Source organism: Hyposmocoma kahamanoa, unplaced genomic scaffold (assembly GCF_003589595.1).
Source record: "Hyposmocoma kahamanoa isolate Upper Pololo Valley unplaced genomic scaffold, ASM358959v1 68, whole genome shotgun sequence".
Lineage (NCBI taxonomy): Eukaryota > Metazoa > Arthropoda > Insecta > Lepidoptera > Cosmopterigidae > Hyposmocoma > Hyposmocoma kahamanoa.
In genome coordinates this window covers 2,036,164-2,063,385 of record NW_020653856.1, presented here as the reverse complement: position 1 = coordinate 2,063,385, position 27,222 = coordinate 2,036,164, and the positions used below count along the sequence as shown (strand labels likewise).

The window sequence follows — 27,222 nt, the reverse complement described above, 5'->3', positions numbered from 1 at the left end:
TAGGTACTCGACTGAAGTCACGTTTTCGTTACTATAAAATTTCCAAAGAATTTTGATTTTTTTTATAATATCAAGTGACGGGACGAACAAGTCGTGCGCCTGATGGTAAACTACACGTCAGTCCATAACAGTTGCAGTGCAACGCAGAGCTTTAAATCGCAAAGATCTGAAGGGCACTGCCACTGCGCCTGTCACCCTGAGACAGAAGTTAGAGTTACCGCGTGACATACATACAAAAAATGAAAGAAAAACACAGACGAATTGAGAACCTACTCCTTTTTTTGAAGTTAGTTAAAAATTGAAATTTTTTTTTGAACATTGAATAATAAAAACAATTACCGATAAGCGGAATATTCGTGACATCTCTATTATGAATATACAAGCTTCAACATTTCCTGGATGTATGGAGCGGAGGTGTACTCTAGAGAGAGGATTTGGAGTCACACCAGTACGCCATCCTAATGCCATGCAATTATGGATCACGAAGCGTCCTTCAAAATTTTTATGAAAATGCATCTTGCAGACTTCTTTAGAAATTTTATACCTGATATAATGGCAATTAAGATATTGATTTGTCTATCTTTCTTCCAGCATCGGGACACCCAAGAAACCCTCGCCGTCCTCGACCGTCTGGACTTGGATACAGAGAAGCCGTCTGAAGAAGAAGTAGCCCGCAAGTTCGGCTTCGAAGAAGATTACTACAACGGCACCGTATCGTGGTGGCAGCAGTTGAAGCCTCAAATGTGGTCTCTATTTGATGAGCCCTATAGTTCAAATGCTGCCAAGGTAAGATTTCGTCTTTGATAAAAAGTAAATGAAGGAACAGCACTCATAATCGATTATTTCACTCAAAGATTTTTTTTTGTAACGCTGCTACAGAAACCCTGTGTCGCGGGTGCCATGAACACACACATAGACAACCACAAATTAAAATAGAATATAATAGACATTTATTGCAACACCACAACAAAGATATAAAAATAATAACACAAAGAAGAAAAACAAAATTAAAGAAATAATAATTAATTAATAAACAAAATAAAAAATACAATAAAAACAACATTAAATAAGACAGATCTGACAAAAAAACAAATTATAATGACTACAAATTTTGTACTGTACGCAAAAGTACATGGAAGTAAAATTACACCCAAACTCACGAGAGAAATAAATGTAGGCCATACAAATATTTCTCCCGGCCCGGGAATCGAGTCTCGAGAATCGAGACCTCGGCGTGGCAGTCCAGCATAGTAACTGTTCGGCCACCTAGGCAGTTAAATAGATTCATAATCGATTACGTCTCATGCCATGAATGATGTGTATGTTTGGTATTACGCATTTTAAATTACTTAATTATTACTCAAATTGATTTTTTTCATTGTTTATCTCAAATTTTATTTATTCTGTGCCTAATTTTCTACAATTATTTGAACTTCGAGAGCCACTTGCGAGTTTATCCGGGGAAGTACTGCACGTTGCTTATATCTGCTGCCAAACAGTAATACGTTTCGGTTGTGAAGGGTAAGGGTGCTGGTGAAATTAGAGGCACATGGGACTTGTCAACTTATGTCTCAGGATGACGGGCGCTACGGCAGTGCCTCACAGATCTTAGTGTTTTAAAGCTCTGAGTGGTTCGCAACTGTTATGGACGTGTTCCGTAATTTAGTATCGCCTGTACCCATACCCTTTAAAACCAGATCACACTAATCCTCATATTACTGCTTGGCGGCAGTAAGCTCGCAGTACTTCCTTGGACGAACTCTTTCACAAGGAGCTTTCTGCCGCCAAGCAGTAATGTAAGCATTATTGTTTTCAAAAATCAAAATCAAAATAATCTTTATTTCATAGGTAAGCATTATTATGCTTGAAATCGTCACACTGGTTAAACTCTACCGCTCATTAGTAAGGCTCATTAGTAAGAAGAATGAGCAAGAAACTCTAGGGGTTGCTCTTTATAAGTAACATTTGTACACATTTACAATTATTTTTTGCTTTGAAACATCATAGATCGAGACTACCTCCATGAGCTAAACTTGTTACTTACTTACCGCGGATTTTCGTCATCCAAGTACGCAGAAGTTGTATAATAACCTTTTGCATAAAGTTTTTGTTTCACTATAGTTTTAAATCTATAGAATGGTAAGTTTTGTATGTCAACCGGAATCTTGTTATAGAAGCGAGTATTGCCCCTTAAATGAATTGGTGACTTTGTGAAGACAACTATCAAGAACAACTAGTTTTCTCGTATTAATGTTATGTCTGTCACTATTTTTCATAAAGTAATTACTATTCCTCGCGCTAGTGTAAGAATTTTAATTTCCTTAAACTTATCTCTCAAAGATACTCTGGGGCCCAGATTGTAAATGGCCCTAACCGCACCACGTTTCGGTTTTAAAGAGTAAGGGTGCTGGTGAAATTACAGGCACATGGGACTTGTCAACTTATGTGACAGGTACAGTGGCAGTATGCCTCAGATCTTTACAATTGAAAGCTCTGAGTGGTACTGCAACTGCTATAGACAGGCGTGTCGCTCAACATCGTACGAACGAATAAACTGGATTCATCTCGTAATTTGCTACCCTTAGAAGTGGAATATATTTTTCGTCAGATTTAAATGACTAGTACTAACATACCCCCATTTTCAGCAAAAGAGGAATCACCGGAATCGGTTTCGCGTAACATAGGCAAAAAAATATAGACGAGCTAAGAATCTCCTTAAAAACTAGACTGACACTAACAACTAGGTTCTACCGCCTATTAAAAAACCTTTCGGTTAATGGGGCAGTGATATGGTCTTAATATGATGTTGATGATATACCACGCCGCGCCTCCAGAGCCGAGTCCGAAATCGGCCATTACTCAGGATGATGTGCAAAGGATTTTGCGGGATGTAATGGAGTCCCAGCTTAAAGAAATGATTGCCACCCTTAACCGTAACATCGTGGACATGCTTTGTAGAGAGTTAAAGCCTCTAAAAGAGGATATTTCGGGAATTGTTGCATCTATGGCTTTCCTAAGTGACCAATACGAGGATCTAGCTAAGGAGAACAAGATCGTCAAACAAGAAGTATCAGAATTAAGCCAGAAATTGGAACACCTAGCTTCGTCCCATGACTCACGTATTAAGTTTCTCGAAAATACCGTCGAGGAGCAGTCAAGACAACTCATCGGGAATATGCTGGAAATTCGTAATGTTCCTTGGTCACCAAAAGAAACAAAACCTGACTTAACTAAGACTGTTCTCAGTGTTATTCAAGTTGTTGCCCCGCTTATCACCTCGAACGACCTATTAGAAGTCCGGCGCCTACCCTCTAAGACGGAGAAAAAAACCATATTGGTTACTGTTACTACCAATGTCCTGAAACGAAATATTATTGTAGCTACCAGAGATTCCATCGCGAAAAAGCAAGGTAACCCACTCAACACATCAATTGTAGCTCCACATACACCACGCGAGTACATCTACATAGACGAGCACCTAACTTCAAAAGGTAAACGGCTATATTTTCTTGCCCGCCAGCTCAAGAAAAAGGGTTACTTTAAATTCTGTTGGACCGCGAATGGCAAGGTGCTGATCCGTGAAAAAGAGGAGGCAAATGCGATTCATGTCATGGATGAATCGCAATTAACTGATCTTGCAAACAAAAAAGGGTTAAATAGTGTTTCGGATTGACTATTTTTGGAGACTGTCTACTGCATCGTAACTTTTATTAGCTATATTTGCATACCAATAACAACAGAAAAAGTCTATTTTCTCAAACCTCGTTTTGTAAACAAATTAATTAATACTCTATTTTATTACGATATATTTGGAAACTCACAAATGTCTTACATACACAAACTCACTCATAAAACACTCATCTCACACAAAAATATTCTTATACATATACACCATTATGTTATCGCTTCTGAAAGTCAGCACTGTCCTCCTACTTACCGCCTGTCCACTCCAATTATACCCGTCAACCAAAAATTTTAAAATTCGCGTTACAAAACGATCTAATTCAAGAAATCGATATCACATCTGTTTCTGTACCACATAATTGTGATCCTGAACAATGTGTACATTTGATTCCCTCCTCTACAAAGTATCTCAATCTTATCACTCAGAATATCCGCAGTCTTTCAGCTAACATATCACATTTTCAGGCACTTCTTCATACCATTGTACTCCCATGTGACGTTATTATCTTAACTGAGTGCTGGCTGCAGCACAACCCCATTATTGTACCATTAACAAACTATATCAGTTTTACGACTTCCAATCCTATAAACCAAAATGATGGAGTTGTAGTCTATGTCAGCAGTCGCATTCCGGCCGTGACAGTTGGCGAGCCCAAGTTTAATGAAGCCAGTTGTCTCCTTTTGGATATTGGAACTGACATAGCTATTTTGGCTATCTACCGCCCACTATCTTTTATTATTGGGTCCATTTATGGAATCTCTAAATGAAGTTCTTTCCGTGCTACCATCAAATAAAACCATAATTGTAACAGGCGACATAAATATAGATATCACAGCCAACAACAGAGATCCGAACTCGGACAGTTACTTAAACTTGTTAGCTTCTCATGGCCTTCTACCAGCGCACAATTTTCCCACACATGGTGCCACCTGCCTTGATCACATATTTATAAGAACCAAATACTCTTCAACAACGTTAATAATTAACTCGACTGTCACAGACCATAACTCTGTCTTAATGTCAATAGACAAGAAGTTGTCAAAAACTGCGAGAAAACAAATAACAAAAATTAATTATATACAACTTGGAAAGGATATAAACCACTGTGATTTTTCGCCTGTTTTCAATGCTCCTGACGTGAATTCGGCTGCAGATTCTTTGATTAACCTATTACGACGCGCTATCCTTAGTAATTCTATCCCCATAACTATACCCCACCGCCTCAGACCTATAAAGCCTTGGATCACTCCAGGTCTCTTGCGCTGCATAAGAAACAGAAACAATATGCATAAGAAATTAAAAAAAACTCCAAATAATTTAACTCTCATAACAACCTATAAGCGTTATAGGAATTTCTGCAATAACTTACTAAAGTCAATCAAAAGATCATATGAAAAGACTAAACTTCTTGAAGCGGGATCCGACAATAAAAAACTCTGGTTGGCAATAAAAGATATTGCTCATCTGAATAAAAGTAAGTGCAATGTCGATGACCTCCTTCTTACTAAACCCAAGCCTCTGGAATCTCTAAATCACATTAATACCTTCTTTGGTACGGTCGGGAAAACTCTGGCGGAAAATATGAATTCTTGTGACAATTTTCAACCTATACCTCTCCCGCCAAACCCATACTCTTTTGCACTTCTACCAACCGACGAACAGGAGGTTCTTAGTGTGATTACATCGTTGAAAAATGATTGTGCAGTAGGATGGGATGGTATTTCTACAAAATTTATTAAAAACTACAGAAACTTAATAGCCCCTCCCTTAACTCACATATGCAACATGTCGCTGTCCACAGGTGTGTTTCCAAGATCCTTTAAAATAGATCTTATTCACCCGATATACAAAACAGGAGACCGTAAAGAAGTTAATAATTACCGCCCAATTTCAGTGCTACCCGCCCTATCTAAGATTCTCGAAAGGTTACTCAACCATCGGCTAACAAACTATTTAGAAAGAAATTTGAGCGATAACCAATATGGTTTCCGGGTAGGAAGATCCACTGCTCAAGCAGTTCTCAATTTTACCAACATGATTGTCCAAGACCTTGATAATAGAAAGAAATGTTTAGCCATTTTTCTTGATTTGAAAAAAGCTTTCGATACTGTATCACATCCAATTTTATTATCCAAACTAGAGTCATTTGGCATACGCAGTACTCAACTTTATCTTTTCCAAAGTTATCTCACCAACAGAACCCAACGTGTTATCATGGATAATCACATTAGTGATGACATTTCCATCACCTACGGAGTTCCCCAGGGAAGTATTCTGGGACCTACCTTGTTTCTAATCTACGTGAACGACCTGTGCGGGTTGTCAATTCCCGGGGGCCATCTAACTGCATTTGCCGACGACACCGGTCTATACTTCTCTGGAAATACCTGGGACGAGGTATTCACATCTGCGCAGGACGGTCTGGATGCAGTCTCAAAGTGGTTGAAATATAATCTGCTCACTCTTAACACTTCAAAAACAAAATATATAACCTTCTCAATAAGTAACCGTTACCTCCCAGATCCCATCAAGCATATTATTACCGCTCACTCTCCTCAATGTTCCAAGCTACCCTGTTCTTGCCCTCAACTAGAGAAAGCCACCGAAATTAAATACCTGGGCATCGTGTTAGATTGCAAATTGTCATTTAAACCATATATTGATCTACTAGCTAACCGAGTTCGTAAATTAATCCTCGTGTTCAAACATCTTCGACACGTCGCAGACCCTTCCGTCCTCAAACGGATTTACCTTGCCCTTTGCCAATCAGTACTGATCTACTGTATCACTACATGGGGTGGTGCCAGTAAAACCCACTTTATGGCTCTAGAGCGAGCTCAGCGGGCATCACTGAAAGTATGTACTTTCAATCATAGGCGATTCCCCACGCATTCCCTCTATCAATATTGCGAAGTCCTCACGGTCCGCCAGTTGTACATTGCTGGTACTGTTCTCCTACAGCATTGTAAAACCCCTTACTCTGTCGATAACATACGAAGAAACCACTTGGTCGCTAAACCATACCATTGTAACACCAGATTCGCCCAAAGATTTTTTGGTTTCCTTGGGCCATACCTTTATAATTCCATTCATCGGAAATTAGACATACACTCTCTACCCAAAAACATATTTAAAAGGACAGTGTCTACATGGCTGCAGAACCTTAACTACGAAGAAACAGAAGCTCTCCTTCAACCACCCGGGTGAAGCGCCGATTTTCACTCAGTCGATAGCATTTCACTCTCACTCAGTTCATTACACACTCACTCACACACACTCACTCTTCATCCCTCACTCTCTCACACACTCTCACAGTCTCTCTCATACACACGCACACTCACTCACTCACACACATTTATGCCCACTTATGGATCATATTATCATACGTATACATTCATAAGACACTAAGATGTTACCATTGCTATAATTATTTAAATTTTTAATACTATATACTTTTTATTACCATTTATAGGACTTTATGTTTAAAATATTTTATTGTATACCTAGCACTAAATTTTTTACCACATAAGTACGGATAGCTTCCTCTAAACTTAAATACCTACTCGATCTATTTGTACCTTCCTTCTGTAGCTGCTGACTAAAGCTCAGAGAATTCTATTTTAGTCAGCGGCAGTATACTCTGTATGTAATGGCCTTATCTCAACTAACGTGTTATACTTTGTACTTATATAACTTTCTCAAAACTGTACTTTACTTAATTTAAGGCTTTTTAGTGCAATAAAATTATTATTATTATTATTATTATTATTATTATTACCTTTGATCATGTCAAACCATTGACTTACAATTATATGGACGTCGGGTCCGCGCTAAAAAGTGTCCGAACTTATAGGGCGTTAAAATCGTATACAGAGCGTCATTCGCGCTTTAGTCTTCGTTTGTTCGACTGACAGCGAAGCAAGCAAAATTAGACAGTACTGCGATGACATTACAATTTAAATCCAACGTTTTAGCTTTTTCATATTCCTTTACGTGTCACTACGTTTAAATAGGTTGACTTGGGACATTTTTTTTGTGGTTTTAGTATTAGACCCGCCGTCCATTTATTTGTAAGTCAATGTCTCAAACATCCAAACTCAAATTCAAAGTTCAGTGTACCGGCAACACCTACTCTCAATTAAAAAACTGTGTAGTGCGTTTGTATTATTTTACGTAGTCTGTCTAGAATCGAATTTTGGTTTTATTTTGATGTATACATTATATACTAAATAGATTATATAACATCACAAACTCTTTACAATCACAATTTACTCCTACAGCTGTATTATATTCATACTCGCTCATGCACTTACACGTCAAATAGGTTATTTTAAATGCACTATTTACACTTTATATGTATATTATTATTCTCATGGTATAACTACGAATAGTCGTCATATTTTTGCTTTCAAATAACTTAATCCCTTTCGTTGGCCCTGACTGAAAATAAACACCTTAGAAAACTTTGGCATATGCTGAGCCAGTACCCTTTCGCAGCTATGACAATCATGTTATGTTTTTTGTTTTATGCTTAATCTGTATTTCGACTCATCCGAAGAACAGAGTCCGATGTGATTATATAGTGAAAATAGAATAGGTACGTTACGAGAACAATTTCGTTATTCAAATTAAGGCCTATGTAGAGATGTTTTGAGAATTTGTATACCTTATTTCGTTTCTGATATATAAAATCGAATAACGGTCGATCTGACATCCACAGCGAAGAAGAACGAACGAAATGTACTATGTCCTGAGACCAAGTAGTCTTACACATAGATCTTTGTTCTACGGATGAGTCGATTTGTTTTTTAACTACAAGCTATATAACCTAGCCATTGAGCGAAGATAGGATCTAGGATGAAACGAGCTCGCCCAGAAGATGTCTATTCAGTCGCACCTTTAAGATACTCGGATTGTATGTGCTCGGAAACACAGTTGTAGGCAGGGAATTCCATTCCTGGGCTGTGCGCATAATAAAAGATGATGAAAAACGCTTAGTACACCTGAAGGGAATACCGACCATGTAAGGATGATATTCCGCCGTACGTCAGGATGTCCAATGGTAAAAGGGGGCAGGCGAAATGAGCTCATGGAGCTTATGGGCATACTCACCGAAATATATTCCGTAGAAAACTGACAGACAGGCAACTCTGCGCCGGTGGGCTATCGTTATATCAGTGAATAAAGTGTTTATCTATCTATCTATCATGTGAAAATCTGTCCCTTCAGACGAGAAATTCTAGTTATTTGGACTGTCAGCACTCATTAATTTTGCATGTGTTGAATTACGTCTTTAGAGCCCGGGTTTTAATTAAAATTTATGCTAATCAAAATTTACCAAGCCTCTTCTGTTTTTAGACAAAACAAAGTTCGGACACAATTATCATATTTAATTTTATGCATAAATCATATTTTAAGACATCGGGGTCAAGAAGTCCTTCAAAAACATTGACTGTAGTCCTACATAAATTGAAAATGACTCACGTAGTGAAGTTGATTATTCCTAGCATGTGAAATAATTGATCTGTGGTTCCAACTCAAAAGATTGACAGAGTTTAATAACTATAGTTAATAGCGACATCTCTAGCCAGGACTGGTAGCTGTAAAGTTACCTAACTGGGTGACGAAATACTTTCATAGAGTTTTCATAGATGGCGCTACGGTTAAAAAGTCGTTGAATACCAAGTACAAACTTCCGACAAACAAGCACATTTGGACAAAATTTGTGAGGTCCGCTGGTTCGTTCCGTGGCTTAGTCGGCATAGCCTCCGGCACGGTTTGCTAGAAGACGTCGGATCCGGCCGGATCGAAAGAATCTTTTCTGAGTTTAATATTTTTCATTTCACTTTTCAAACTGACGGGGTGTTGTGTTTATATTGCAAACTACTACTCTACGATAATAATTTTACAGAGATGCATTTAGTCGAATATGCATATAAAGCATCTAACTGACGATAGCATATACTTAATCCTTTTATGACTCAACTACACACACCAGCATAATAATGTAGTGGCAAGCTAGCTAAATCTCCAAAACAAGGAGGAGGTCCTCATTTTTTTTGTGTATATGCTACGATGTTGGTCCGACATACGACCGACATCGTTACGAGTACCTCTGTAGTAGCAGTATTCAAATTTGAGGAAAATATTTCTCCTATAAGGGTGGCGAATTAGGGGATGAATCCGATTCATTGGTTTCCATTCACTTCCTGTTAACCAATTCAATAAAACTTGACAAATAAATTTAATTAATTGAGGTCTAACTTTTGAGGCTTTTTTATAAAAAAGTTATAATAATAGTTCTTACATGATGCCAATAGATGTAAGATTTATTTATTTATTTAAAATGGATAGCCAACATAATACATACTTATGCATAATATAACTAACAAGGCACAATCAAATTTTAAAAGCGTTTTAAAGGGTTTTCCATTAAGGGCGGGTGGATTTGACAGTTCATAGCGGCCATATTGTTGAGGTTGCTTTTGTGAAATCGGTTGTTAATTTTTCAGTCACTAAAAACAAAATCATCATGGCAAATTATAGCGGCGGGCAAACGTTAATGATTGAAATTTATTATTATACAAAATGGGTGTTCTATTGTGGCAACGAGGCTTTATACCATTATACAATGGTACAGTTGCATTTTCACTTTTTATAACAGATTTAAAATGCATTTTTCTAACACCTCTACAAACAAATGTTTTTGAAATAAAATTATCTTTATTAATTTGTGCAATCAAGTACCTAATAACTTACATATGCACGCTAGCGAAAACCTTCGAGAATTTAAATTATAACTTTTGTTTTTATTTCCAGATAATCGGCGTAATATCAGTGTTCTTCATATGCGTGTCAATCATATCGTTCTGCCTGAAAACCCATCCGGACATGAGGGTTCCAGTGATCCGAAACTATACAGTGACAACCGCGAATCAAACGAAAAGCTGGGCTTTAGACAAAACGCAAACAAATGCCCATATAGCTTTCTTTTACATCGAGTGCATGTGCAACGCGTGGTTCACTTTAGAGATACTTGTTCGTTGCATATCATCCCCAAATAAGTGTGACTTTATCAAATCTTCCGTAAACATCATTGATTATATTGCCACCATGAGTTTCTACATTGATCTCATTCTTCAGAAATACTTTTCCCATTTGGAGAACGCCGATATTCTCGAGTTCTTCTCCATTATAAGGATAATGAGACTTTTTAAATTGACGAGGCATTCGTCTGGTTTGAAAATTTTGATTCAGACGTTTAGAGCGTCCGCAAAAGAACTGACTTTGTTAGTATTTTTCCTAGTGTTGGGTATAGTGATATTTGCGAGTTTGGTCTACTATGCGGAGAGGATACAGACGAATCCTCACAATGACTTCAACAGCATACCGCTGGGTCTGTGGTGGGCGTTGGTCACCATGACGACGGTCGGTTATGGTGACATGGCCCCCAAAACCTACGTGGGAATGTTTGTAGGAGCATTATGCGCATTGGCTGGTGTAAGTATTCCTACTTATTATCTATTTTTACAGATCACAACAAAGATATCGTCTTTTATTTATCTTGTTGATGTAACTATACTCTGGTCAAATTCGATGTAGAATGTTTAATAACAAAACGTTGCTAGGCTTCAATGCTTATTATTAAGGCCAGCTCTGCCCAGGACCTTTTCGCGTAATTAGAATATAAATAGGTAGGTATTGGGTCATGTAGAAGTAATACTTACCTAGCTAATTATTGTAAAGTTTACAAAATACCTATTGATACGTGTGATTTAGGAATAAACGTAAGTTTTTGCATCCTATTAATATTTACTGCTAGATGGTAGGTAATGGTAGATGAAAAGATACAAAATTATAAGATTTTGTTTGATATTAATTTACTACATTATTATTATTATTATTATTATTAGGATGGCTTCATTCAGGGCCTATGCATCCCCTCATCACTGCGACCATTGACTGATCTATTGTGAACACCACTAATTATAATGCACAGCCAAGGGCGACAGCATTGAAAAACTGAAGGACTTTCCTGGCTCCGACAGATTTAATGTCCTCTGGTTGTGGCATGTGCCTTCCCAGTACGGAGCTTAATACGCCCATCAGCGAGTAGCATTGGGTAAGTAAATGAACAGGAGTTTCATCCTTCGTATGGCAGAATCTATATTCTCTATTTTCTCTCTGCCTAATATTTGACATGAGCTTGTTTAAGCCACAATGCCCTGTTAAGGCTCTAGTGAGCATTCTTATGCCTTCCAGTCCAGTGACAGAGCTTCTCTACAGTGTTTGGCACTGTAGGCAGATATCAGGGCTTTTGAATGCTCAAGACCCTTGTTCTGTAGCCACGCATCTCGGAAGAGGTGTGTGCTCTCATTTAGCAGAGTGAGCTTTGCTAGGCTGTATGTTATCCCTATGAAGTGTTCGGGTCCAACAAAGGTTTCCCTAGCACCAGCCTTTGCCAGTTCATCCGCTGACTCATTACCCTCGATGTCAGTGTGGCCTGGAACCCAGCGCAGTACCACTGTATTACTTTCACCGAGAGTGTTCAGTGTATTTACACAGTTCTCTACAATCCTCGATGTTTGGGTGACTAAGGCTAGTGCATGAAGAGCTGCTTGACTATCTGAGTTTATGTAAATATGCTTGTCAACGTAGCCTCTCTTCAGGTTCAAATCGCATAAGTAATTATGGCGTACACTTCGGCCTGAAAGATAGAGGAGTGTCGTCCCATGTTCAGCCTACGTTGGGTCCCATCTTAGACCCATCGGTATACCATAGAAAGCTACCGTCCTTCCAGGTGAGACTGTTAGTTTCCCAGTCCTCCCTAGTTGGATTATACCTGGTAGAGTTTTTAAAGTTTTGTTTGGGAAGCATGACATCAGAAGTCATCCCAGAACCGAGTGTTCCAGAATTGAGTCTTGGGCTGATCTCAATGTCTGGGAGAGCCATTTACTCCTAAACCTAGTGGTAAGCCTGTACATGCTGGTACTGGCCTCCCTCTGTATGAATAAATGCAGAGGAGTCAGGTTCAGCAATGCATTTAGCTTTGGGCTGCCGCAGGTGTAGTGGACATGGCTCCCGTTGCTAGCAGGCACGCGATGCGCTATAGACTGCGCAATGTGACAATTGTGGTTGTTTGGCTGACTTTAGCACTCCAAGCAACAGAGGCGTAAGTCACTGGGGACCTCACAATTGTCTTATATAACCATCTTTGGTTTTAGACCACAACGCTGTCCCGCCATACGGCTACAGATACAAGGTTAATGTTTTTGTTATAAACAATGCTCTGGGTCTACCGCTGGTAAGTTGATTTACAACACCAGTGGACTGGCGTTGTAAATCAACTTACCAGCGGCATTGAGTCCCATTATGTTTGTGTGGTTAACCCAGGGTTCCTGAATGAGGGCGACATCCACGTTGCCTTTCGCGAAGCAACACTCCACCACAGCCGTTGTAGCCACGGCATGGTGGAGGTTGAGCAAACCCTCACCCTATCCCCGTGGGCTCCGTCTAGCGGGGGTTGAAACCCTGGCCGCGTTGCTGCTCCCGACTGCTACGAGGAGGACGAGGCCATTCTCGTGAGCCACGCGGGTTGGCAGCCCCACGCCATTGCACTCCTCCACGTGCCGAACTGCGGCCACGTGGGTTCGGTGCCGAAAACCACGGTCGTGTATGTGTACCGTCATTTTTATTTGTATTCGAGCCGCCCCAGTATTGGCACTTATTAATGGCTGCGCTGTTTGCACTACACTCAGGACAGCGGGTGCTGTCCGAGTATGCCCAGCCTCCCGTCCGCGATTCTTCTGGGGCGATGCACCCAGAGTCGCAGACGGGGCAGCCCCGTTGCGTTTCCCCTGGTCCGTGGAAGACGGGCCAGGCGCAGACACGTGCGCTGAGGCTCCCGGCCCCGATTCTTCGAGCAGACTTGTAACCGACCCTGGTTTTGAGACCAAGACACCCCGTGCAGTGTCGCCACTGAACGTGCTTTCAGGACCTCCTTGATCCTAAACGTGACCTGTTTAAAACCAATGTGTGCTCGTCAATTTGAGGCACGGAGATTCTCCACAGATGGGTCATCAAGAGCGATCGCGACTACCTATCCATTCGCATCTTCCCTTGTGTGAAGAACCTTCCACACTTCTGTGCAGAGGCCTCTATTTTGGGCCTTCCAGCAGGCTGATGGCCATCTGCACTGACTCACATCTCTTCTTGGGAATGTAGATGCTGGCGGCAGGGCGGTAAAAGCTCGTTCTCCTCAATCAAGTATAGCTAGGCTTCCGGCCATGGCTTGAAATTGTCGATCTTTCCCACAAGCCAGTCTGTACTTGCTTGGTCCTTGCAGATCACAAGAATCCCAAGAAAACAAGAATCACAAGATTCCGGTCTGGCTTGTGAGAGAGGCCCAGGAACTTCGGTCCCTCGCCATGCGATGTAGTACTTGCTATGGTACGGACCAGGAACAGCTCCACTAGCTCCATTTGCTCCTCTGACATGGGTTCCGAATTCCGGATACCCACGCGCAGGGAGCCCGCCATTTCGCTGAAAGTAGGTCTGTCCCTGCTTTCAGCTGGCGCCATGGTCCTGGGAGCCTTCCTGACATGCTCCTGTGACGACGCCACCTCTGACCGTTCACACTTCTGTGCTTTTGGTTTTGGAGGTGGTTTGGACACTGGAAGATCACTCCAGGGCTTTCCAGATAGAGGCAGAGCTTCTGCGTAGCTCATACCTGTTCTCATCAGGCCCTGCAGTCTCTTTCGGCGAGACTCGCTTAGCCGAATGCGCGGCTGAGCGCTGAATTCCGACACCAGGGGCTCCGAAGAACCCGCCTGGTTTGTACCCATAGCCGTGACCAAAGTCACGCCGTTGTTGCTGGGTGGACTATCCATCTCAGCAATCGTTTCCTCCAAGGAAGAAATTAAATTAACTTGCTACATATTATGTCATCCAGCATCTATTTCCGATTCAGAACTTGAATTACCACCAGAACTCGAATGTTTGCAATCTCTCCCTTCAAATCAAAAAGCCACTAAGGATGACAAAGTGTTACAAATAATGAACTACTGGCCTTTTTTTGTCATTTTTAAGTGATTTGAAACTTCTGTTGAATAACATTCATTATAAACATGGCTTCAATATTTAGTATTATTCATAACCTAGTTGAATTTCCGAGGAAAATATTGAAATTGTATGGTAACTGTGAAAGAGTCTGAGACGAAAACCCTAAAAATCATATATTTTCGTTTGTTGACTTTATTTTACATCGAATTTGGCGAGAGTACAGATAATCCATTATTTTTTTAAAACGTTAAAAAAGTTCATCTCGCTCGATTCGCAGAAGACTAAAGATTTGATATTAATTGAAGCAATTTTTGCTTCAAATTTCTTTTACATTATGTCATTCAGATCTTCGCGATGCGACGGCCATAAAAAAGTCTTTCGCTTTTTTTCTGTAAATAATTCACAATAGCTTCGTCATATTTCCCATTCTTAACCAAAATTTGAATAATCTATTGTTATTTAAATTATTAAGGAACGTCAAATACAAGGAAGACCTCGGTTGCCTTCCGGAATATAAATTGGAAACGTGTTAACGTTAGAGGTTCTATTAAATTGTGAAATGAATATAAATTAATTATAATTGAGAAATTGCTTTTATCAATGACGCCTTTAATGAGTCTTAGTTATGATTGGAAATTATTATTTGAAGAACAATAAATTCTAACTTAAAAATACAATGTACAAATAACTGTTCATTTGACTGTACATCATTATGAATAACAATATTTCATTTATAATACGAGAAAGAAACATTTAATCTTTTTTCATAAATATATACAGGTAATATTATAATTTCATTCTAATTTTTTTATCATAAAGACATTTTTACGTCATTATTATTCACCAAGCTCTCGAAGTTTGATACGTATAACAAATTGCCTAATTTGCAAATTAATTTGAAAATACCCATCATCAAACGTCCAATTGCTGGGGACTTGCTTCATCTAAGTAGAAGGTTTAGGGTAACGCTGGTCGAATCCGAGTAGGCGACTTCACATATTTTCCAAAGGTTGTGAGCCTTTCAAGATGTTTTTCAAAACCGTTACCAAGAAATGTTACTACTAGACATCCACAAATGTACGTAACTTAGAAAATCTCCCCACAGAGGTACCACCACTGTTAAAAAAAAATTTTGTAAATTAACAGGACTCAATTGGCAATTTTATACACAGCTCCTAGCTAAGCCAGGGCTTCGTCACTCGATCAAGGTTACACAATAAGTGCCTACCGTCGGCGCAAACGCTCATTTATGAGCATTTGGCTCTTCACGACTGCACACGATGGGCAACCTTATATTCACCACTCTGAGCACGTGCTTAGGTTCCTTTTTCCTCGTAGTGAACGCCTGGTGTCATTAGCCAGATTAAGTAGGCCATTATAGCGTAGGTATTTTCGATTTTGTATGAGAGTGATGTATCTGATACGTAGTAACTATTAATTAATCTGTGACTAAGCTATCGTAGTTATTTGTCGTCTACGACGACTTTTGAAAAAAGCTATAAATCTGAGCTACGAGCTGTATGAACTATGTGTCAAATATGTTGTTAACAATACTGTCATACGTATAAATCTCTTCACTTGCCGCTATCATGTCGAGTTAAGTCAGACAGAAGGTACACATGGAATTAACGTCATGGATAATTATGTAAAGTAAAAAAAAATTCATAAACCCACAGGTATTAACGATTGCGTTACCCGTGCCGGTCATCGTATCCAATTTCGCGATGTACTACTCGCACACTCAAGCTCGAGCCAAGCTGCCCAAGAAGAGGCGAAGAGTGATCAACGTTGAGCCAACTAGGCCACCAATACGTGAGTATTTAATAAGTGAGACAAAGAAAGAACGAGGTGAGAGAAAGAGATGAATAGATTTATGAAGATATGGAAGGCCATAAAAGATTGAATGAAAGTGCAAACGAAAACAAGGAAAACAAAAGATGGAAAAGTAAACAAAAAATATGTTTTCAATAACGTTTTTGTACAACAGTACCACTACACTAATGTTTATATTCCAAATAGTGACATACATGTACATATAAAACAATATAGTTGACACAATGAATGTTCTTTTGTACAATTTTACCAATACTAAATGATTTTTGTTTTATAATAAAGCAATCCAAAATCCCAATACTAGAGCTCGATTTAACTAAAATACATATTTAACCAAGACAACATATTAAGAAAACGCGTTATACTTCTATGAGCAGGTGCCCCGGGCGCACAGGGGGTCCCCGGCGGGGGTCCAATGGCCCCTGGAATGGGACCTCAAGCGGTCAATCGGCGAATGAACGCCATAAAAACCAATCATCCTAAGGACATGATGGGACCTAACATGGGTAAGAAAAAAGAGTAAAATTAAATTTTTAAAAGTTTGTTGGTGAAATTTGAGTCAGTTTTATAAATTAAGTTTGCATAGTTGATACAACTGATCTATACACATGGTAGTAACTGGTTCGTTGCTCTCAACTTGGCCCATTTTTCACATGCATGTTTTTGAGGATATTTGAAGTTAAATGAGATATCACATAATTATGTGGACTAAATATAGGTTTCAACTTGAGTCCTTAATTGAAATAACAATTGTTAAACTTAAAAATACACTTAAGCTTTATCAAGATATTGAAACAAAATCAAGATTTGATAATGTGTTGATTTTTTTGTACATTCAACATAAGCTTACAAAAAGTCAATACAAGCGCAACTACACGATTTAACCTTCACATGTTTCGTGTAGTAGCAAAATTCTATACTTCCATTTTTTCTACTTCCAACACCTGAATCTATACAATCAAGATTGTCCTGAACTTCAGTTTCCAATTTATACCATGTATAACTGAATTTATGAAACTGGTTAAAATTTCATCCTGTCTAGGAAGCTACAAATAAATTTACCAGAAAACAGAATACCTCAAATGAAACTTCCTGAAGCTTGTAAAATGTTTGTAGTTTTGCCTAAAACCACTTTAAAAAAAACTAAAGCATTTTGCCCAAGTTGACATGACTTCTGTACAAAGACTTGAAGGCTGATTCATATCTTAAGACATCAAAGCTCAGAATTAGTCTTCACGTACCACTAGTAATAGTAAGCACTGAGTGTGTTGTTATATCACAGTGATAGAAAAATAGACTAAGATATTTAATTCACATTTAGGTCATCACAATTCCACAAGGGAAAGTTACACTAACAGCGATGCCTAATAAACTAACCAATAACAAAACTAATAAAATCATTCCATGCCATTTAACTTAGATGTGGCGGAAAAAGACATTGTCAGTAAATAGCTGAAAGAAAATAAAAATGGATTCAATAAGTTTTTGCAAATTCTGAAGCGCTCAAAACAATGACTAACAATGTCTGCTTGTAATTGACTTTAGCCCGCGCGCAACTAAACAGCTGAAGTATATAGCAGAGGCAGTGTATGTATAGAATTCACAATCAGGAAATGACAAGTCCTTGAATCAGCTGAATCACCACGTAAATTGAGGATATAATGTAAAACCACAGAAAGTTAAACATATTCCAATTCAATAAAAATAGCGTCCTGATTCATTCCGTCTGTACTTGGACACCTTAAGGGACACAACTCACGTGATTTGTACATAACATTAAGGTAAAGTTATAAAATGTTGCGCCCGGACTATTTACTAATAGGTACTCACTGTACTAACCATAGCTTATGCAATGTAATCCTCCACAGATGGCGATCGTAGCGAGCTTGAAGCTATGATCCAAACAACACCAAACAACTGCAAAAGAAAAAACTTGAACATGCTTTAGAAAGCGACACTCATGGGTCTCCGAAAAGGCTTAATATATCGCCTGCACACACGGAATTAGCTTACAGGAATGCTACATCTGAATATATAGGCACTAATCATTCATCATCTATGCACATAAGGCAATAACTTCAAGCAGCACGAAGGAACCACCGTCTAGGTCCCTTTGCTTCGTCGGTCAGATAAGAAGGTTCGAGAAATTTTATCAATGTTGTGTGGAACCCTGACCTGTGTTTTGTTGTTGCTTTTGCTTCTCCTAAAGTCGATGTTGTCTTAGAATAGAGAGTAATTTACTAATGTACCTATTGTTTTTATTTTGTATAGTGTTTTAAGTTTTCTCTTTTATAGTAAGCTAAGTAGGTTTGAATTTTTTTTTTTGGGGAATTCTTTCAGGAAATCATCTCCGTACAGCATACTATCCAAACAATATACCTCAATCGCCAAATCTACAGACCAACATTGCGGTACACTTTAAAAATCCAGTTTACAATTACAGCACAGCACTAACATTCTCTCCAGCTTTGTCTGTGTTGTTTTTCGGTGTTTTGTTAAGTGATAATTCAAGAATGTAGTGTTTATATTAATTGTGACAGTCGTGTTAAGCTTAATAACAATGGCATTCTATTTGTCCTATCTATCATCAAATAATTTAATTTTGTAATCATTTAGTGACACTTCAATTGAGACTAACAAAACATTAGTTTACAAACAATAGTCAAAACAATAGTCCTTACTTTGAAAATAACAAAGCATGCTCCTTACATGTTTTAATCTCCTTTCTCTTTCATATCTATTTGATATCTATATCTCTCTTTCTTTTTCTAACAGTCGCAAGCCTGATGCCGGGTATGGATCTGTCTGTTACCACACGTCTGACTCCAAGTCCTCGAGATATGAGTCCGGCTCTCGCTATAGCAATTCCCATGATGAAGTCAGTCAACCTCGTACCTTCACAATGCTTTGATAATATGGCATTCCATAGTGAGAAACAAGAAAATCAAACAAACTCAACTAATAAAGGAGACAGTAAGAATACAAGTAGACAAGAATCTACAGAAAGCGACAACACAGTAAGAGTAAACAATTACAAAAACGAAAATTACATCGACAAAGAAGAAAAAGTTGATGCAAGAACGCCTTTATTGCGAGACCATAAGATTGAATCCCTGGATGAAACAAAATTAAGAGAAAATAAAACTGAAAAAAGAAAATCTTCGGCTTCGACATAACGGTTAAGAGTAGGGATCGAAATTATTGACCAATAGAACTAAGATTAAAACTTTGCTAGTCAAAACCATGTGACAAATAGCGGCAAACAAAGAACGTAAAATTGTTGTGTTTCTTAAACATTTATAAATACTGTTTGTATAGTTAAGGTTTTTTGGAGTTTTTCATTTAATATACTTTTGTATAAATATACATTCTTATTTAATTCTATTTCTAATCAATGAAACAACTTTGTAAATTCTTTGTTGCATGATTATATTTCTTTCGCAGTTTAATCATCGTAAACATGATTTTTATTAGCAAGGACCTTTACCTGGACTATAACTGTGTTTATATAATCATAAAATATAATGCCTTTATTACTAACGATTACGATTCTATAGCTAAAACTATACTTATAAATCTATTTCGTTGTAAGATCAACTTTGAAGGCCGTGATAGAAATAAGAGGAGTTAGCACGTATTTTATATCTTATTAAATAACACTTATGTACGTATAGTTGCCTATCACAAATAGTATATGAATAAGAATGTTATATATAACTTTATGTACGTAATCATCATATTCACCTATATCGACATAGTAATTAGTGTTAACTATATCTAGTATGTACTTTACGCCCTACTCTTGCAAAAGTACTTGCATTTTCGAATTTGAATACATTTGCAAGTGCAAACCTGTCTGATGTTGGCAATGTCTTTTTTTATCTTAAGTCATTGACTTAAGATCATCATTCCCATAAAATTGTTTTATCAGATGTAAATTATGTCTTCATTTGACATACCCATAATCCGTTATGAGTGCTGTTAAATTCACAGCAGTTTTTAGTTGCTTTTTCTTTGGTTAAAAATATAGAGATAACTGCATCAAATTAGCGTCTACTTTGAATTAACATCTAGTATTAATGTGAACTGCAAGTTCACTGTCCATTAGGAGCGCTTTCTTTTGCATGTCTACAATCTAAATTAAGTAAATTGCAATGTGACTCAAATTGTGAAATCAATTAAAAACTTTAGTGCATCATCCGGGGCGATTATATCGGTTTCATTCTGATCTATGTTTATTAACAGCCCTTATAGTGGTGGCTGCTGTATAGCAATTTTCACGGATATTTTTGTCAACATCCCTCCCAAATTTGACTATGTATGTCAACTCACTATCACGGTAGATATCCCATATTTCAAACTTTCTACCATCATCATTATCCACAGCGCTACTGTTTATATCATCCGCCATGGTTTTGCGCTAGTCTCATCAATCCACTCGGCTGTTGCTACACTTTACTTGTCTCCATGTCTAGCTTCGTCGTCCGGTCTCCTATTTGGATCTAAGTTCGATTTCAAACGTCGATTTATTCATTTAATGCAGAGCATACCACTCTCGATGGCTCTTTGTGCGACTCTCATTATGTACACAGCCTTACGGGTGTGCATTCCTGTCTTGGAATCGTTAGTCACCAAGTCAAGTAACATCAAGTCTGTTTTATTTCCGATTTCGGTTCACAAACAATCTGTGTTGTTTTAATTATGGACTTGTGAAGACTCCAATCCGTATAATTAGTGGCCAAAATCCTCTTGTCAGATGAGGTCCTTGGATTACCATTTTGAAGAAATTTACCTCATGGATTATGAAAACTAAACTCAATAACCTTCACTTTAGAGTCGCATTGTAACAACAATATTTCGACTTAATTTACAAAACTTCAAAGTAAGCCTTTGATAGTAAAAATTGTATATAGAAAACTACATATTTAGTGTTAACAGTTTATATCTTTAATTGTCACTAGCAACATATCATTGGCACGTTTCATTCTTGGTGTTTATAACTTGTATATGGATTAATATACTTAACGTAAATAAGGGTAGATAGAAGCTGAATGATGAAATTTTTGGATTATTTGCTTCTACAGAACATTCAGTCTTTATAAAGAATCGACAATGATAATTTAATGCGTGTAATATGTCAATATTGAATGGAATAGCAAGAAGTGAGAAAAACAACAATTCACTTGTGTATGTCTTGTGTTAGTGTTAATGAAAAGGGATTCTATATAACATTCTTCTGAACTCTGTACAAAGTCATTGCAAGCAAATTCTGTTTGATATCTTGAGGCTTTAAAAGAGTAACGTGGCTATTACCATCATGAAGATTATAATAAAGTGCAAAAGTAAAGGATTACACGCGTTTTGTGGTACATCTAAATCTGTAAACATCACAGTTAATTATCAGAGCATATTTGAGAAAACATAACGCTGTCTTTAAACAAGAACGCTGCATCTCAAAAATAATTTTTCATGAGAGCGATTTGAAATTGAAACAAATTTATTTTTGAAATATTTTTAACAAATGAACGGAAATTTGAATTCTTTTTCGTTGCAATATCAACGTTGGTTTTGAAAGAATCACATGTGTATAAAAATCAGATCGAAAATAAAGGAATTGCACATAAAAAATATAAAAACTATGCTGCGGAATTTGCCTTCTTATTCTGTAGAATAATGGCATATATCTTAATAATCTACTGACACATAAAGTTATTTTATCAATAAAGGCCTTTTCGACTTTGACCTACAAACTTAACATGTCTCTAAACCACACCCTTAACATTTTTGTACTTAAAAACAAAAGCATGAAATATGAAAGTAGTCTAATTTTTGAAAATTTTTACCGATCGGATGAAATATTTGGTAATAAGCCGCTATTTTGAAAAAAAAATAATTAGTACAGCTTATTAATTAATGTTCAATGCCGTGACGTAACTGCCTTTTTTGCCTGCATTTTTTGACGTAAGAACATGGGTGTTTTATTCACGTTAAAGTTTCGCTTGCTCTGCTCGTTGCTGTATGCTTACGAGCAGAGCAAATTTAAATCGTAGTACTTTTTGATTCATGTAGTTCGTACATGGACTACACAACCAGAAATAGACACCAAATAAAGGCCATCCATACCTGGCAACTCATCAGGAAAATGGGCCTTATATCACTTTTAAATATCAACTCTCGTTTGCGCTGAAATCACAAATTAGAAAGCTGAAATAATACAGCGCCAACGGCTGACCTGTGTGTACATCTCCCTATAAAACATGTAATTCAAACTTTCTAAAATTTCTCTAATTTTTTCAATATTCGTCCATTATAGCAAAGCTCAATTTAAACTGGTCGATTTGAAGTGAAATAATTGACGACTCCCGTCAATTGTTTCGAATTCGGGCCGGCCAATCGGAGCGCAGTCGTCACTGTAATAATTTGGCAGAATAATTTTCAAACTAATTAAATGACATTTAATCTCTATTTCTGGTTATATACTGGATTAGTACGTATTATTTTTTATAACTTGTGGATTTATATCCAGGATACGTATTATTGAAATTTAAGTTTTTAGTCAACAGAAACAGCCAAACTGTGATATTTAAAATTAATATGTGGCACGAAACGCCCGTAATCCTAATTAAGCTTTTGCCTAGTAAAATAATCTTCGAAAGTTGCTACGTGTGGGTTCATTTTGTAGTACACTAGATACGAAATTACATTTTTTTATTGCAATTCGAAAAATACAAAAGTAAAAATTGTGGAATATGTTTAATTGAATATAAATAATACTAAATCTTATAATACTTCTAAATCGTTGGGGACCCTGTAATATTTTAAAAAGAAATAAAAATTTGTATGTATTTTTGTTTTTTTTTTGTTCGAAATGGAAGTATCATATCGATTTATAAAATTTTATTATTATGACTATAAAATTTAAATATAAAAATATTGACGAATCACAAATTGTTAAATGTTATCGTAAAATACGCATAAAATGCAATAATTTTAATATTATTATCATATTGTAGTTAGCACGAAACTTCTGTTTATGTCAAATGTACATATTTTAGATATGAGGTATGTAATAATCTTTTTGAAAATAATTGTACCAATTAGGAAAATTAATGGTTGATCACGGATCTATCACTTGATTGAGCTCCTGGTCTATGATAAAGAGTTGAACGTCAATTTACATTGTTGCGTAATGGAATGGAAGCAAAGTTTTACCACCATACCATAACGAACTTTATTTGTACTGTGTAACGTACAAATTAGATACGAACCAAAAAACAGGTCGCACATTCTCGAGAATCCCGGGAATCATCGTATCTAGTTTGTACATTACACAATTGACATGAAGTTTATTATGCTATGTACAACTCCGTTACGACAATACGCTCTTATTCCGTTCCCTTCCGCAGCATTGTAAATTAAGTCTTTTTTCTCTAAAACATAAAAATCGTTATTTATAACATTGTATTTGTTACGAAAAAATGAGATTTATTTATTTGTTTGGAAAAAAAATACTTTTTAATTTTATCACTGTCTTTATTATTCGAAGTGCTATTTGTTACATCTAATTTCACACCTACAAGGACTACTTATCTACTAGATACGAAAATGTATAGGTGAGACCCGAGTCTACCAATCAGCGTGACTTGAACAGACTAATCCGTGGTCTAGTCTTAGCGAAAAGACATAAAGGCCCAGTCCACATGAATTTATTTACAAGTAGAAACGAAAAGGCTGTAACAATAAAATAATATACTAATATAAAAATTACAATACAGCATAATACGTGAAAGATGTGGCTTGAAAAAGGATGTGGTGACTAGAATAGAGAAACGAATGTTGAGGTGGTTTGGGCATGCAGAGCAGATGGATGTAAAAAGGATTACCAAACAGATTTATGATGCGAATATGGATCGAACGGTTTTAAAAGGACGTCTCAGGACTTATATTGACCAGATCAGTGATGTCCTCAAAAAGGTATCCGAAGTGACAAGTATAAAAGAAGTAGGAAAAGAGTATTTGATGTATGTGAGGTTCGAAAGTTGTGTCAGGATAGAGTAAGGCGTTTCGTGGTATCTACCTACCCTTGCTGCGTACAAGGGCGTGAGCTTATGTGCGTATTTATTTAAAAAGTACAATCAGTATAAAATACTAAATACGTATATCTAATTATTTAAAAACAGTAAATCACATGAAGTTTGAGTTTTACATGGGGATGATCTACATGCACGTCCTCTCGTTTTAAGAATTTTGATGAGATTGATGATGGAATGAACCAACATAAGAATAATGGAAGGAAAAGGAATTCGAGAAAATTTAAAATTTCAAAAGTAAGTGGCCAACAACCAGTAAAAAAACTGATTAAAAAGTTGAGATGACGAAATAAAAAAGCTTGCCCTTAACCCGCTGTTGCTCTGTTCACCGTCTCTTTTTTTGTGAAATTTTTTCGGGTTCATATCCAAATATCAGAGTGAACATTCAAAGTTTTAATCTGACCTGAAGTATCTGGAAGTAGTTAGCGTGATTTCAACCTATCGTATCCAATGATTATCTGATTAACATGAACTGTCAAAGAATTTATAACTTCATTAAGCACTACAGTCCATTTATTTGGGGCATCGTGGATTTTATGAAACTTGTTTTTAAAACATATCAAATTTTGAACAAATTTAGCGGAAAAATGCAACTGAATTATGCATATGCGCGACAAGTTTGAACGTAATTCAGCGTCGCGTTTTCCACTACTTTCAGTGATTTTATTTTAAATGATTAAGAGAATATATAGAATGTAACACATGGAGCTCAATCAAGAAGACAAACAACTTCACCAACCTTAGAAAGTCTCTAGAAAAAAAATGTTTGGATTAGATCGCTGTTTTGCTAAAATGTAAATAAAATTAAAAGCGGATAAAGCGGACCACATTTGAATATTTTATACTTTACACGTTGACGCGGGCGGGACGAGCTCTTTTTACATCAGTTTATGGTGAAATTGAAATTAACGACAAGTCAAAGTTGACTGCTGGCGTACCGCACGCTAAAGCTCGGGAGGGGAATACACGTGACCAAGTGATTACCCTCCTGAGCCAAATCATGTAGTTTCTTTTGATTGGTTGGGGAAAAATATAGCACATATGTGATTTCGTAAAAAATGCCCAGATGGCTAATTTAGCAAAAATTGTACCATCTGTTAGAGTCTAAGGCTCAACTCACACTGGCGCAGAGTCGAAGAGTCACGACGCGTCATGTTTTTCGCCTACAGCATATTCATCTTTATTTACCCATTATTTGTGTTATGCAAATATGGACGACGCGCGTTGATGCTTGGCTGCAGTCGAGCGGTTTCGCACGTTGCCGCGCATTACTTTGCGCGCATTGGCGCAGTGAGGCGTCAGACGCCGACAACACTGTGATCCGGTGTGTGACACTGTGTGCACTAATGTGAGCGTCGTCGACGCGCGTCGCCAGGCGTTGTAGTTGAAAAACTGGACGCGACGTGGCGCTTCGACTCTGATCTATTGTGAGCTGAGCCTAACAGTTAGACTTTTCCGTAGTCATAGATTTGTTTAAAGAGAAATCACACTTAACGCCCGCGTCAATGACTGAACTGTCATTTGTATAGTTTTCTGCATATTTTATTCAAAACTTGTATTATTTTGAATCTGCTTCTCAAAAGGATATTCTATTATAAACTTTTAAAAATAAAATTATTGTTAGGTTCGTTGGTCCAAAAGTTAATAATGTTATATTGTTTAAATACAGTTCAATTTACTAAGTTTATCTTATTTACAATTACTGAAACAAAAACCAAGAAACATATTTGAAGGAGAGTGATAAAAGAGTGATATGGAGAGGGGAATTAGGTGGGGAATATGGTTTTAAAAAGCGACAAAGTGAAATCGGATAAAAATGTAACAAAATTATTTATTGAATTAAGTTTCTCAAAATGCTGTTAGTAGGATAACCAGTTACGTTTAATTTGTGGTTTTTAATTTCCGGTGTTGTTCGACAAATGTTGAAATGATTTAAGTACAGACAATGGCACGTGCAACTATGAAGATAATTTTAGATTTAAAATTCAGCTCTATTTACGATAAAACTAAACAAAAACACATACAAAGTACACACCCGTATGGACTCCTAGAATATCAAGGGCTAGTTCTTTTTGATATGATTGAGATCAATTGAAAGAGACGCTTGCCCCGCGAGCTAAAGTTCGGGAGGGGAATACACGATCATTGCTCTCAGCCAAATCGATCGTCTGTTGCTTACACATTTACTCGATTTTGTCTGATCACACGTGGATCGATCGTAAAAAAAATCGAAGAAATCTATATGAACCTACTAACAAATGTGCTAACAAGTAGGCACAAGATGTCCGAATAAAAAAATCAATTAGTATAGTACACAAATCGATAAATATCAACACGTTCCACCCAGTATACTTTACGTGCATGTAACATAACTTCAGCTTTGTTGGCCCATTGACAAGGTAAACATTAAAAAAAAATTAAGGACAGCACCCGTTTTAGAAACCACTCCATATGTACCCTAGAATAAGGCTTACACTGAGACAGGGCTTGTATATTGTATACATAATTTATACATCTGAACAATACTGGGGCAAACCGTTTGACATATTGTTC

The 27,222-nt window shown here is 37.3% G+C and overlaps 1 protein-coding gene across 2 annotated transcripts; it reads left to right on the top strand.

Annotated features, from left to right (window-relative positions):
* The first annotated feature begins 605 nt into the window (after positions 1–605).
* On the top strand, positions 606–19,479 carry LOC113232307 (potassium voltage-gated channel protein Shaw). 2 transcript variants are annotated; one of them, XR_003310609.1, is made up of 6 exons: positions 606–786; positions 10,505–11,185; positions 16,423–16,558; positions 16,954–17,085; positions 18,448–18,716; positions 19,355–19,479. XR_003310609.1 is itself a non-coding variant. In XM_026466983.1 (6 exons), the coding sequence occupies exons 1-6, from the start codon at positions 742–744 to the stop codon at positions 19,364–19,366; spliced, it is 1,077 nt and encodes a 358-aa protein (XP_026322768.1). In that variant the 5' UTR covers positions 606–741; the 3' UTR covers positions 19,367–19,409. The 2 variants fall into 2 exon arrangements, 1 of the variants encoding a protein (XP_026322768.1); XM_026466983.1 differs by lacking the exon at positions 18,448–18,716 and adding an exon at positions 18,920–18,990 and having other exon boundaries at positions 19,355–19,409.
* Positions 19,480–27,222: the final 7,743 nt, after the last annotated feature.